Source organism: Triticum urartu, chromosome 5, assembly GCF_003073215.2.
Source record: "Triticum urartu cultivar G1812 chromosome 5, Tu2.1, whole genome shotgun sequence".
Classification (NCBI taxonomy): Eukaryota; Viridiplantae; Streptophyta; class Magnoliopsida; order Poales; family Poaceae; genus Triticum; species Triticum urartu.
The window spans coordinates 606867189-606882084 of record NC_053026.1 but is presented as its reverse complement, the minus strand read 5'-3'; the positions used below and the strand labels follow the sequence as shown (position 1 = coordinate 606882084).

Here is a 14896-nt window from a genome sequence, read left to right as displayed (position 1 = left end):
AAATGTATGATAGTCCTGCACATGCTAGGTGTGCCCTGTGTAGATAGTAGCCCCTGAGACTTTGGTTGTCGTCGGAAACGACGACGAACAGAGGATCATATTCCCAGGTAATAACCATACTGCCTTTATGTGCAGGTGATGGAAGCTCCGGTGACTAGCCGGACTAGCGAGTTTGCCCATTTAGAACGACAGTTGGATGCGGCAGACGCCAACATCGAGCTTGTTAACAAAAGGCTTGACGAGGCACAGGGTAATGCGGCTGCTTGGAAGGCGGCCGAAGAGTTGCAAGCCGAGAAGGCCGCGCATGGCGAGAGCCGAGACAAGATGGCCAAGATGGCCATAGAATTAAAAGCCGCCGCCGACCGTTGCCGGGTTCTTGAAAAGGAAAACCAAGAGAAGGCATCGGACCTTGAGAAGGCTGCTGCGACGAAAAAAGACCTCCGCTCTGCTATGAGGGCAAAGAAGGATGAGCTGCGGGAAGCCGTGGATATTGTAGCTGGGAAATCCTTTATGTTGCGGAGGAAGTTCGGAGATCCACAGTATGCCCCTTTGGATCGGCTGTGGAGTTCGGAGGATGTGTATATGGATTTGGCTGCGAGCGTTGCCGATGCGGCCAAGTACTTCCAGGGTCAGACGGACCATGAAGTAGACCAGCTGTTTTGGAGACAATTCCATTCTCCCGAGCGTCCACTTTCATTGACTGACCAATTAGCCGAATGGGCCGAACTAAATAGGTTCTTCGTACTCTCCATGAGGTCTGTTGTGGATCGGTTATGGCCGGAAAGGTCAAAACCGAACAACTATTTCAGCTTGGTGCAGCAGTTTCTTGACGTGGTGCCGCACATTAATGCGATGAAGAGGTCGGCGTGCATAGAGGGTGCACGGATGGCCTTTGCCCGTGTTAAGGCATACTGGGCGGAGATGGATGCTGCCAATGTTGCAGCGCGGGATTCGGCTATAGGTCGAAAGGCTGCTGAGCACTACTTTGAAGAAGTTCTTGAGGGTGCCCGTTTGATAAAGACCCAGTGCTCAAAAAATATTATGTTTGAGTGATATGTAATCTCATTGTAAGCGACATGCTTTTATAAATTTTTATAAGGCTATTTTTATACTTTTTCCTGAAAGTAATATGATGCCTCCTGAGCGGCCGTTTATGTATACATGTGTATAACCTAAAAGATTGCAGTCGTCGGCTTCAACCCCCACGCATATAATGCGGGGGTGCTCGCAAAAACACGTGTTCACACTTAACCCAACGTCTTGGTCCTATTAAGGAGGTGATAGCGGAGCGAGCGAGGCAACCGGACTATAATGCTTTAGCACTTTCACTTAGCCATAGGAGTTTGACAGTGGGGCTACTAGATAGCCCCTGGTGGCTCCGCACTCTTCCGATTCCGGGGTGCGTACATGCCTGGCCGAAAAACGGCCCTTCGTTAAGGCGGAGGAATTCTAACATTCCCACAGGTCATTGAGTGGTTGACCAGTCTCACGCTATATCATGACATTCAATTTTCGGCTTTCTCTACTGAGGTGCTCGTCCGGATGAATCAGGGCACAATCGCAGTAGTTCTCCTGGTGCTACCTTAGCCGGTAAAGCGGAACGTAAGGCACCAAAACACAGGAGCCGGGCAAACCCAACATTTAACCAAAGACAATGATTCGGAGCTGATGCATATAGGGCCAAACTCGCGACGCCGAACACTCCCTAAGGTATTCGGTTTTGTGGTATAAATCGGGCCTAAATAATGGCCTTTTCAGAAGCCCCTTGTGTCCAGATACGTGCATTGTTCTGGCGTGGCCACAGGCCAAGACGTCAGCATCCTTCTCAACGGTGGATATGTATCAACAAGAGACAGTAAAAAAAGGTTTATGCAGGGTCTTAATCTAAAAAGAATCCTTGGAGCGGGTCCCTGCTGCACGTCTGCGCTTGTGTCTCCGTTGTGCCGTATCCTGGACGGGTGTAGCGCGATGATCGTTTGTAAAAAAGAGGAATTTAGGTGAACAAGTTGTCATGCAAAAAGGATAGTTTGTTAAAGAAACCATGTATAATTCAAGATGAGAAGAAATTGCCAATCGTCTGCGCGTGTTGAGCCCCTTGTATTGACAAATAGGGGTGTGACCATTTATTCGGTATAAGTAGCGGCGCCGGACTCGATTAGTTGTATCTGAGGTCTTGACGACCTATTGGATGCTTTCGCTTGTCCGGGCGCCTTTAGTGTGCGGCTGCCAAGGCAAACTCACTCTCTTTGGCGCGCAGAGATCACTTGATATTTCTGTGCACTGTAATGATGCCACGTGGACCAGGCATCTTGAGTGTGAGGGAGGCGTAGTGTGGTGTTGCATTAAAGCGAGCGAAAGCTTCGCGTCCGAGCAGTGCTTGATAGCCACTTTGAAACGGAGCGATGTGGAAAGTTAAATGCTCGCGACGGAAGTTATTGGGAGAGCCGAATATAACTTGTAGTAGGAGGGAGCCCGTACAACAAGCCCCTGGGCCTGGCGTTATTCCTTTAAAGGTAGTATTGCTATGGCGAATTTGTGTTGGGTCTAACCCCATCCCGCGGATTGTATCCTGATATATTAGGTTTAGGCTACTGCCGCCGTCCATCAAGACTCTTGTGAAGTGATATCCGCCAATTACTGGGTCTAATACCAGGGCAGCCCATCCTGCGTGTCGGATACTTGCTGAGTAATCGCGATGGTCGAAAGTGATCAGTTGAGATGACCAGTGGCCGGACTTCGTGGTGACAGGCACTTGGGTATATTTTCCTGGGAGTGCCGCGTTGTTTTTTCCCTTGATTACGTGTAACACATTTACTGTTTTGACTTCTGGTGGAAATTTCTTTTGTTCCCCCGTGTCTTGCTTGGGGGGCTCGTCCTCGTCTTCACTTGGTGTATCCTTCCCCTTGCGTACGGCGTTGAGCTTGCCGGACTGCTTGAAGACCCAACATTCTCTGTGGGTATGATTAGCAGGTTTACCAGGGGTACTATGAATCTGACATACTTGGTCCAGAATTTTGTTGAGGCTGGACAATTCATCCCTGGTGCCTTTAGGGGGCGGCTTTTGACCTGGCCGAGAGCTTTTGAATCCGGCATTTACTGCTGTGCCCTTCGTGTTGTCTTCTTTATTCTGGCATTTGTTATTGCGGTTGCGCCGTGATTTCCCGTTTCCATCTCTAACTTCAGATGTACTGGGGTCGCTGGTGCTGCATCTGGCTAGCCAGCTGTCCTCACCCACGCAAAAGCGGGTCATGAGGTTTGTTAATGCGGCCGTCGTTCTCGGCTTATTTTGGCCGAGGTGTCTGGCGAGCCATTCATCACGGACGCTATGCTTGAAAGCTGCCAAGGCTTCGGCGTCCGGACAGTCGACAATCTGGTTCTTTTTAGTAAGAAACCTGTTCCAAAGCTTTCGGGCTGACTCTCCGGGCTGTTGAGTTATATGACTCAAATCGTCCGCATCCGGAGGTCGGACATAAATCCCTTGAAATTTGCCTGAAAGGCGTATTCGAGCTCTTCCCAACTTCCAATGGAGCTTTCGGGGAGGCCTTTGAGCTAGTGACGAGCTGGCCCTTTGAGCTTGAGGGGTAGGTACTTGATGGCGTGGAGATCATCTCCTCGAGCCATATGGATATGAAGGATATAGTCCTCAATCCAGACCCCAGGGTCTGTTGTTCCGTCGTATGCCTCTATGTTTACAGACTTGAATCCCTCTGAAAATTCGTTGTCCAGCACCTCATCGGTGAAACATAGGGGGTGTGCGGCACCCCTGTAGCTGGGTGTACCGCGTTGTTCGGATGTTTGTTGTGTTGCATTGTATGCTGGGGCGCGCTTGCGTGGACCATAGATGGATCTTGTTGCATCGTCCTTTGGGTGCGAGCCCTCGCATGGCTCGCGTATTGTATTGTGAGTGGCGTTGTATGCCGCTCTGTGTTGGTAGAGGGGTCGTCTATCCGACCAGGTGGCTGCTTTGATATTTGGTTGTGGGGGTTCTGAGGCCTCCTCATCGAATTCGGGTAGCAGCTTCCGCTTTGGGTAGCTCTTGGAGGGGCGATTGTCGCCGTACCTTGCTGCAATGTTGAGTATTTTACTCCATCTGATTTGGAGTGTGTCTTGCGCGGCCTGGAGCCTTTGCTTCTGCCTTTTCAGACTCCTCGCGGTGGCAACAAACCTTTACGGGCAGTCTGCTGCTCCGGGTGTCTGTCTGGCGTTATGTCGTCCGGACGATTATCCTTGATAGGATTTGTTTGTTCGGTTTGATTATCCGGATTGCCGTTGTCCGGCAGCGGTTCGCCCTGCTCCAGCGCTGGGTCTGTGTGACCACTATTTCTGTCGAGGCGGGTTTTGAGGCGGCGCTTGCGTCGCCGCTTTGACTGCTTTTCGAGGGAACAAGCCTTCGGTGCGTCCTTCCGCTCCTCGTCGTCATCTTTTGGTGCGTCCACCATGTATACGTCATATGACGAGGTGGCGTTCCAGGGCCCAATAGGCGCTGGTTCTTCATCGTCTCCTTCATCGGCGTCCATACCGTCGATGTCTTCGGAGTCGAAGTCGAGCATGTCGGTTAAATCGTCGACAGTGGCTACAAAGTGGGTGGTGGGTGGGCTTTGAATTTCTTCATCGTCCGCATCCCAATCTCGCTGACCGTAGTCCGGCCAGGGCTCTCCTGATAAAGAGAGAGACTTTATTGATTTTATAATATCGTCAAAGGGCGAGTGCTAAAAGATGTCCGCGGTAGTAAACTCCATGATCGGCGCCCAATCGGATTCGATCGGCAGAGGCGCGAATGGTTCGGAGTCCAGAGAGGAGTCCGGCTCCTTGGAATCATGAGTCTCGCGGAGTGCGGGGCTGGTGTTCGGCTCGATTGCCGTTAGGATCGCAACCCCCGAGGCAGCGTCCAACCACCCATCCTCGGCGCGGTTGGCTCCGAATTAAGGGTCGAAGCTGATGCGGGTGCGGCCTTTGGGGCACTGTTAGGTGGCAGAGTTAGATCATGCTCGTCGTGGCAGTGCGGAGCGCTCGGCAGTGGCTCGAATCCGTCGAAGATCAAGTCCCCGCGGATGTCAGCCGTGTAGTTTAAGCTTCCAAATCTGACGTGACGGCCAGGGGGCATAGCTTTCGATCTGCTCCAGATGGCCAAGTGAATTGGCCCGCAGTGCGAAGCCGCCGAAGACGAAGATCTGTCCGGGGAGGAAGGTCTCACCCTGGACTGCATCGCCATTGATGATCGTAGGAGCCATCAAGCCTGACAGTGATGACACAGAGGAACTCTCAATGAAAGTACCAATGTCGGTGTCAAAACCGGCGGATCTCGGGTAGGGGGTCCCGAACTGTGCGTCTAGGCCGAATGGTAACAGGAGGTAAGGGACACAAAATTTTACCCAGGTTCGGGCCCTCTCGATGGAGGTAAAATCCTACGTCCTGCTTGATTAATATTGATGATATGGGTAGTATAAGAGTAGATCTACCATGAGATCGGAGAGGCTAAACCCTAGAAGCTAGCCTATGGTATGATTGTTGTTGCGTATGTTGTCCTACGGATTAAGACCCTCCGGTTTATATAGACACCGGAGAGGGTTAGGGTTACACAAAGTCGGTTACAATGGTAGGAGATCTGCATATCCGTATCGCCAAGCTTGCCTTCCACGCCAAGGAAAGTCCTTTCCGAACACGGGACGAAGTCTTCAATTTTGTATCTTCATAGTCCAGGAGTCCGACTGAAGGTATAGTCCGGCCATCCGGACACCCCCTAATCCAGGACTCCCTCATCGACCAACTCACTAGCAGCTGAACGAAGATCTGATTGACCATCAATGGACGGTGAAAGGGGACAACAATGTTGGGATGTAATATTTGAACTTTTGAAATTTTGAACGCGTGTTGCATGCGGCTATTTGAACGCTTGTACCCTTTGCATGATATCCTCCCGGATCAGTGTCCGCGGACTGACCTCCCTTGTTCACGAACGGATGCGAGAGGTTTTTTGTGGGTTGCCGTTGGAAATGCCCTTAGGAACTTGGAAAGTTCGTGTGCGAGGTTCTTTTTTTTTGTGTTATCCAATGCACTCTTTCGGTTCAAAATAAATAATTTGTTTCAAGTCAAATTTATTTAAGTTTGGCCAAGTCTATAGATAAATATGGCTATATTACATCATAAAAATATTTCTGTACGATATATAGATATTTGATGTTTTAGATATTAGCATCTATTTTCATAAATAAGCACAATGGTTTCACCTGCAAAAAAGAAAAGAAAAAACAAGCACAATGGTTCGACTTTGGAGAAAACTACACTGTCAAATTTTGAAGTTAACCGAGTAGAACATAGTTAATTTGTTCGAATATGCTAATCCTCGGTGCACAAAAGCAAAAGTAGAATCTGTCGACTTTAGATGGAAGCGAGAGAAGTGGCATCACCGAGATGGAGATGGGAACGCCGCAGTCGAGGCCGCAGATGGAGGCACGGCGGCGCTGACAGCTCGGGTCTAAGTGCAGGTGCAGGATGGAAGAATGATTGGTGCGGCGGCAACACGGTGGAAGGGGTGACTTGGTGGCCCGACAACGCCACCAGACGCCGGTGCTGGAGGCCAGGGGTTAAGCTTGGGTTCGAGGGGCATGGCATATTGGCATGGCAGCATGGGGGACTCCCTCGTCGAGCTGAGCAAGAAGGAGGTGGGGCGTCCGTTCGATCGAGATCTAATGGCTGGAAATGAATCGACTAAGAGAAAAAGAGTCGGTCAACTGTATATATGCTCTCTCTAATTTGTGCGGTCTTTCCAGGCTAATCTAGTGACACGACTGTAAAAAAAAAAGAAGGGACGGTGAGAACGGGTACTGCAAGAGGCACTTCCTCGGTGCTCACATGGGACGTATGAAGGCAAAAGCAGTATACCATATTTACATACCAGCGCAAACTCATGACCATCCGCATGCCATCATTTCTTGACTTGGGATTATGATCCTCCGCATGCCATCATTTCTTGACGACGCGCAGAGTCCTTGACTTGGAAATACACTTATTTTTCTTGTGCGATAAAACTTCAAAGTTGTTTGGTTCCTAGTCACATCTTGCCACACTTTGCCACGCCTCACTTGACGCAAATTTGATCAAGTTAGATGAGTGTTTGATTCTAGTCACATTCAAGGCAAAAAAATAATAATGAACGTGAACTCATATGTCATAGACATGACAAGATTTCTTTAGACAAATGGAAGTGTGGCTAACAATTTAGACAATTCAAGTAAGGCAAATATGACAAAAATAATGCAGCAGCATGGTGCAAAGATAGTCGCGATCCAGACAACCTCGTCGTCCTCTGTTGAAGCATGTGCCGATCGATCGGATCGAGGTCCCAGCACCGCGCGCGATCCAGAAGGAGTAAACACGAGCGGCCATGTGGTGTGGCGTGGATCGACTTGGCGGACGTGGGATCAGCCTCGACTGGTACGAGGGACCATGATGCATGCACATGCAGACCCCCTTGGTGATTGGTCAAGAGCAGATGACGCCGGCTCGCTTGCTTTGTTGCAGATTAAGAAACCAAAAAGGCACCACTAGAAAGCACGAATAAACAAGTACTAGATCGAGCAGCTTGCTGTTGACAAGCATGAACGACGCGTAGTTGCACCGGCCGGAATTGTTTGCAGTTGTTCGGCCGACGAGCTGCCGCGCGAGCTAGCTTTGCTCGCTTGCTTGGTCCGGAGGGAAACGGCCGGATGCCGTGTGCAACTGTGCATATGCAGTTGGGAACAGCCAAGAAAACGTGGCCCCTGCGACGCGCCGAATGCAGGTATGGAACAAAGCTGTCTACAGGAGCAATCCATTGACCCTAACCAGTGGTTCACTCGTTCTGCCTTTTTTTTGGTCATGTCCCGGACGGCCTTTTCGTGCGAACCAGGCCGCCGCGGGTAGCAGCAGTAGTAGTTCGTGTTGGCTGCACCGTCGGCTCGGCTCCAAAGCTAGCTGCCAGCGACCGAGCCGGCTTGGCATACATACGTACGTCTTTCGAGCGGGTTGGATCGCGCCGTCGCAAAGCCGCGTGAAGCTGGCTGTGCACTGCCGTACACCACATGGATCGACAGTGCCCTCGTTTTAAAAGTCTGTCATAATCTTCACCCGAGCTCGGAACTAGAAGAGTACTTTGAATTAGGATATCTCTCACATGACTGCTCGTACTACAGTAAAGAAGACACCGGCGATATTTCTTGCGATCTAGGGTTGTTGCGTCGTCGCGGCCGCCGCCGGCCCCGTGACTTCCTCGCGAGGCTGGCTTGATGCCCTAACGAGGTGCCCCCTTCAGGTTCCTGTCCCCTGGCTTAGAAAGTCAGGGTTTGATGTCCTCCGGCGGCTTCGTTGACCGTGAGTTTTCTTTGTAAATCATCGCTGCAAAGTTGTGATCTGCTGTCCTCCGGCGGCTACACCGACCGACAGTTTTTCGTCGATCATCACCGGATTCACGGTCTTCTCGTCGGAGACTGTTGGTCATCATGAAAGTTCTAAGTTGGAATTGTAACGGGCTCGGAAACGCCGCGACAATTTGGGCGTTGTTGGATGTCCAACGAGCATGCAACCCAGACGTGATGTTTTTGTCGGAGACTCGCTTGGAAAGCTATCCGACTGAATGTTTACGAAGGAGATTAAAGATGGATCACAAATTGGTGTGTGCGGGAGATGGATAGAAAGGTGGTTTGATACTGGTTTGGAAGGGAGTGAAAATACAAAGGCTGGAGCTTGACCCCATGTTCGTTGATGTAATGGTAGAAGATGAGAGCATTGTTAAGTGGAGACTGATGGGGATGTACGACGAGTTCAGGAGGGAAAATAAGTATAAAACTTGGGAAAGGATACATCGGTTGCATCAGACCAACAATTCACCATGGCTTCTAATTAGGGATTTGAGTGAGATACAATATCTGAATGAGAAGGAAGGTGGCAACCCCAGGCCACAACAATATATGGCAGCTTTTCAGTCTCTCATTAGCGACTGTGATCTGAGAGACATGGGGTTCGTTGGCAATAAGTTTACTTGACAGAGAGGTCGGATAAGGGAGAGATTGCACAAGGGACATATCAATGATGCCTGGCCACGTTATACCCGCATGCAGCATTACAAAACTTGAATTACCATCATTCTGTCCATAGGCTGCTTTGCGCCGATACAGATTATTATTCCCATGGGGAACGGGGGTGGGCATACTAAGCGCTTTGAGGCACGCTGGCTAAGAGAGAGCTCATTCTTGGATGTTGTACATGAGACATGGAACGCCGTGGGAGCAAACACAGGACCGATCACAATCCAGGAAAAGCTGAGCTGCATGCATGATGCTTTTCATGATTGGGACCAAAGGGTCCTGAAGAAACCTAAGAAGAGACTAAGAAAGGCACAAAAGGACCTTGAGAGAATTATGTCTGGTCCTATTAATGAGAAAAATGAAGAGAAGAGAAAAGAATTATCAGAACTCATTTAGTATTCAATGGAGCTTGAGGAAATTCGTTACATGCAGCGGTCGAGAGCGGGATGGCTGAAGAATGGTGACCGTAACACCGGGTTTTTCCAGGCCTATGCATCCGCATGCCGGAAAAGAAATCTCATTAAGAAGCTTAATGATGGAGTTGGCAACGTACTGGAAGGTATGACATCCCTCAGTTCACATATCCAGAGCTACTTCGCTAATTTATTTTTCTCAGAAGTTCAACATGTTGATCCCTCAATCATCGAAAAAGTCCAGCCAAAGGTGACAGATCAAATGAATACCATGTTAATGGCTCCGTATACAAATGTTGATGTACGTAAAGCAGTATTCAGTATAGGGGACCTGAAGGCACTCGGGCCCGATGACCTCCATGCGTTCTTTTTTAAAAATTTCTGGTACATACTAGGAGATGATATTTTACAGGAGGTCCTTTTTGCTATAAACTCTAGGAAAATACCAGAGGAATGGAATGATACATCCATACTTCTGATCCCCAGGTTGACTCACCTGAGGTAATTACACAGTACATACCCATTAGCTTACGTAACGTGCTATATAAGATAATCTCAAAAATCTGAAAGGAATTCTTCTGGATATTGTTTCCCCCACTCAAAGTTCATTTGTACCTGGGAGGTTGATTACTGATAATATTCTTATTGCCTATGAATCTGTTCATAAGATAAAAGATAAGAGAGCAGGGAAAACGGGCATGTGTGCGGTGAAACTAGACATGCATAAAGCATATGACCGGGCGGAGTGGACATTTTTTAGAAGAATGATGGGGAAATTGGGATTCCATGACTAATGGATAAATATGATTATGGCATGTGTTTCCTCTGTTAGATAAATGGTGAGATTCAACTCCCAAGAAACAGAGATGTTCACCCCTACGAGGGGTATTTGACAAGGAGATCCTCTCTCCCTATACTTGTTTCTCCTTTGTGCAGAAAGATTATCCAGTATGTTGTAGTATGAAGAAGAAGTTGGTAGCATGGATGGGATTATAGTGTGCAGGAATGCATCAGTATCATGCCTTTTATTTGCTGATGATTCTCTAATTCTCATGAGCGCAGATGTTTTAAATGCAACTTCCTTACCACAAGTATTGGATACCTATTGTCAAAGTTCAGGGCATATGGTGAGTCTAGCTAAATCTAGCATACTTTTTAGTCCTAATACCAGTGTTGTGTCCAGAGCAGAGATATGCCAAATTCTTCATATTGACACAGAAGCACTGTTAGATAAGTATCTTGGTCTTCCAGCTATGGTTGGGGCAGATAGAAGTGATTGTTTCAGGCATTTTGTTGAAAGAATTAAAGTGAGAATATTAGGGTGGATGGAAAAGCAATTATCTATTGGGGGAAAAGAAATTTTATTGGAAGCAGTGGCACAGACTATTCCGGATTTTGCAATGTCTGTCTTTAGTATACCCAAGGGGGTCTGCAAAGAAATCACGGATGTTATTGCTCAATTTTGGTGGGGGTGATGAAGAACATAGGAAGATGCACTGGATGGCATGGTGGAAGCTTTGTATTCCAAAAAAGTGAAGGAGGTATGGGATTCCGTGATCTCTACTCTTTCAACTTAGCTCTATTAGCAAAACAGAGTTGGAGACTCATACTGACCCGGATTCTTTGGTAGCAAGAGTACTAAAAGCTAAATATTTTCCTAGTGGGAGCTTACTTGATGTCACACCGAAGAATGGGGCATCTCTTACTTGGCAAAGTATTTTGAAGGGGCTAGAAACATTTAAAAAGGGATATATTTGGAGAATAGGAATAAGAGAGGAAGTCAATATTTGGAATGACCCGTGGATACCTGCTAGCTCAAATATGAAGGTTATCATGCTGAAAGGGCAAACAATTCTGTCCAAAGTGGGTGAATTAATTGACCCTTCAACTAGCACATGGGATGAGACACTGCATGAAGCTATATTTTACCTTGTAGATGTTCGAAAGATACTACAAATTCCTATTCACTATCAAGCTTTCGATGACTTTGTTGCATGTTAGCCAAACAGATCTGAAGTTTTTTATATGTTAGAACAGCGTATCTCTTGCAGTGGTTACACACTTTCAGGACGCATACAACTGAGATAGAGAGACCAGGAGGGTCCGCCCCCTAGCAGTATGGACTACTCCATGGAAACTTCCGGTCCCACATAAAATTCAGATTTTGTGTTGGAGGATTCTGCGAGGAATAGTGCCTCTTAAAGCTATACTAGCAAATAGACATGTTGGATCCATTTTTTCTTGTCCTATTTATTACCAAGGGGCAAAAGACATTCAAGATCTTCTGTTTAGATGCACGCTTGCAAGGGAGCAATGAGAACGATTCGATATGTTGGAATTCATTGAGCATTCATTACCTGTAGATAGATCAGGAAGATATCTTATCCATCTTGGTCTTGATGGCGGAATGGGAGGCACGCATGGCGAAGAGATTGGGGGGGGACGCCTGAAGTTGGCCAGATGGCGATGGTGGTGACAAGGGAGTTGGCTGATCTGGAGGAGGCGTGGTTGTTTCCTACAGCCAGGACAAAATATCCGGTACAAATCGTGCTTTGGGCTGCGGAGGAGGCGGAATCTACAAATTCGGTCCAACAATGAAAGTTGGCAATACACAGATCTTGAGTTCAGGCACCTCCTGGCCCAAGGTGGATGCGGTAGTGGTGGTGATGGCGCTGTCATCACCGGGGATGCAGGACATGCCAATTGTGCTGGACGACGATGAAGTGAGACCGAGGAGGAAGAAGGGGATACAGGAGACCGCGCAACTGCATCGGTGTTCCCCTCGGTCCCCTCGTCACTCTGCAAGGATCCGCTCCCTCATGCTCAACTCCGATGAGCAAGCGAATAAGTATACTGTCAATGTTGAGACGTTCTCAAGTTCTGAAGGTAGTTTATATTGCAGGATTTTACGAACGAAGGCTTCATACTGGACTTATCACATCTACATTTTTTTGTTTGAAAAGGAGGATATCCCCCGGCCTCTGCATGGAGAACAATCTGAATGCAAGACTATGTCAATTGCATTTAGAACAAATGAATGTGTATTCATTATGTATACAAGATTACAAGTGCATGTAAAAAAATTGCATGTAAATCTCCCGTCCATCGATTAAAAAAGGTACCGATCCAAAGCAAACGGGAACGCTAACCAGGGAAAACATACTCTATACAACGTTGAACGATAATGAGCCTATCTGCCAACTAGCAGACTAGACGAATAGCTCGAACAAGACCGGCAGCCGGTCGGCGGCGGTCTGGTGCCCCGCCTCTTGATCCGACAGCGTGACCCACCGGTCGAGCGCCATCTCCTCGCGGTGCCACCGCATGTGGCCGCCGAGAGCCTGGCCTGTCTCGAAGCCCAGCCCGCGGATGTGGCAATCGTGTTGCTGCTTGTCCTCGCGCCTTTGCTGCTCCCTGATGGCCCTGGCGACGGCGACGCCGAGCTCCAGCCCGTGGCGGCCACAGAGGTGGCTTGTCCGGTGCCCGCCCAGCGCCTGGAACGTCTCGAACACCCGGCCACATGTCTTGCACACGAACTCCCTCTGCCCCGACGCCACCACCACCCTCCCCCGCCGCACCCTCTTCCTTGTCGCCGGTGCACCGGTCGAGTTGTCCGACGTCGCGGTGGATGTCGTTGATGACTCTGTGCTGAGGGACAGCGCCAGCGACACAACTGGCTCCTCCCTGGCGCGCTTCATCCCCGCTCCCATGGATTCGCTGCTTGTCTTGATCTGTTGATTTAGATTGATGCTCTCTCGTGTTGTTGTAGTTCTTGTGAGAACTCAATAGGAAGAATGGATGGATCATGGATGGATCGACAGGGCTGACGGCCGCACTTATATATTTGTGGTGGCGTGCGCGTTGCTGCCGAGGGAGCTTAGGCTGGTCACAGTGGGGAGTAACTTAGTACCAGTGTCATGCATATGACACTAGTCTAATTTATTATTTTCATAGTGCAAAGTAACATACTAGTAGTGTCATATGTAGCTTCATTTAATGACTTGTAGACTCATCTTGTCTTGGGAAACGCTATGTTACAGTAACATATTATGTTATCACTTCTCATTAACTACATGTCACATAAGCAAAAATTTCTCAAAGTGTGCTATGTTACTACCTAAATTACTCCCACTACTAGATGATGCCCCGCACGTTGTTGCGGGAATATTTTGCAATATTTCAATAAGGTTTTAGTTATGGAACATGAATATTTGAAAAAATAATTGACGAAAGTATATCAAAATTAAATGTAAATAGCATAATAGAATGGCATTGTACATGCATGCATGTTTGCATTTCAAAGTGGATTTTTAGTATGCATAGTTGCATGTTGAGGTGAGCCTTTTTCTATGCATGTTGAATGATGAGGTGGTATGCTTGCATGTTGAGAAAAATATCTTAGTGGGGACTAGCTATTTAGATATAGAAGATGACTAGCCTTACGTGTGTGCCAAGTGGGTAGCGGGCTGGCCTACCTCAGGCGTCTGTCCACCAATCGTTGGAAGCCATCATGACGTTCACGACGTAACGGATGGGATCGAGCTCGATCCAAATACAACATTGTTTTGGGCGTGTGCGTTGCGTGGCCGACCGTAGACAAACGTGTGGTGCGGAGTGGCGTCAGCTGTTATGCCACAAGACGCGTGGCGGCGCGCCGCTGCTTGGCCGCCGGCACGGTGGGTGATACGTCTTTAACGTATTTATAATTTTTGATTGCTCCATGTTATATTATCTATTATTTTGGACTATATTGAGCTTTATTTTTATATTATTTTTAGGACTAACCTATTAACCGGAGGCCCAGCCCAGAATTGCTGTTTTTTTTGCCTATTTCAGTGTTTCGAAAAAACGGAATATCAAACGGAGTTCAAACGGAATGAAACCTTCGGAAACGTGATTTTCTCACGAACGTGATCCAGGAGACTTGGACCCTACGCCAAGGCATCAGAGAGACGGTCACGAGGGTGGGGGGCGCCCCCCTAGGGCGCGCCCCCTGCCTCGTGGGCCCCTCGGTGCTCCACCGACGTACTCCTTTCTCCTATATATACCTACATACCCCCAAACAGTGGCGGAGCCAGGAAATTTATATCACTAGGGCCGAAGGCTGTTAAAACGGGCTGGGGAGGGCCAAACCAATGAAATATAGGCTTTTAACAGTAGATAATCACTGGTTTTTGCACTGTTCATCAACTAATTAGCACTACATTCATATTGTTAGGGGGGGCAGGGCCCCTGCTGGTCCCCCTGCCTCCGCCACTGCCCCCGGACGAACAGATACAGAGCCAAAAACCTAATTCCACCGCCGCAACTTTCTGTATCCACGAGATCCCATCTTGGGGCCTATTCCGGAGCTCCGCCGGAGAGGGCCGTCATCACGGAGGGCTTCTACATCATCATAGCCTCTTCGATGAAGTGTGAGTA

The 14896-nt window shown here is 48.4% G+C and overlaps 1 protein-coding gene across 1 annotated transcript; it reads right to left on the bottom strand.

The window, feature by feature from the left end:
* Positions 1–12498: 12498 nt before the first annotated feature.
* LOC125511168 (zinc finger protein ZAT12-like) lies at positions 12499–13269 on the bottom strand. Its single transcript, XM_048676469.1, has one exon. The coding sequence runs from the start codon at positions 13183–13185 to the stop codon at positions 12685–12687; it is 501 nt and encodes a 166-aa protein (XP_048532426.1). The 5' UTR covers positions 13186–13269; the 3' UTR covers positions 12499–12684.
* Between the last annotated feature and the right edge of the window lie 1627 nt (positions 13270–14896).

Excerpts from the sequence above, each read along its gene's own strand:
- LOC125511168 (XM_048676469.1), bottom strand. The coding sequence starts at position 13,185 with ATGGGAGCGGGGATGAAGCGCGCCAGGGAGGAGCCAGTTGTGTCGCTG.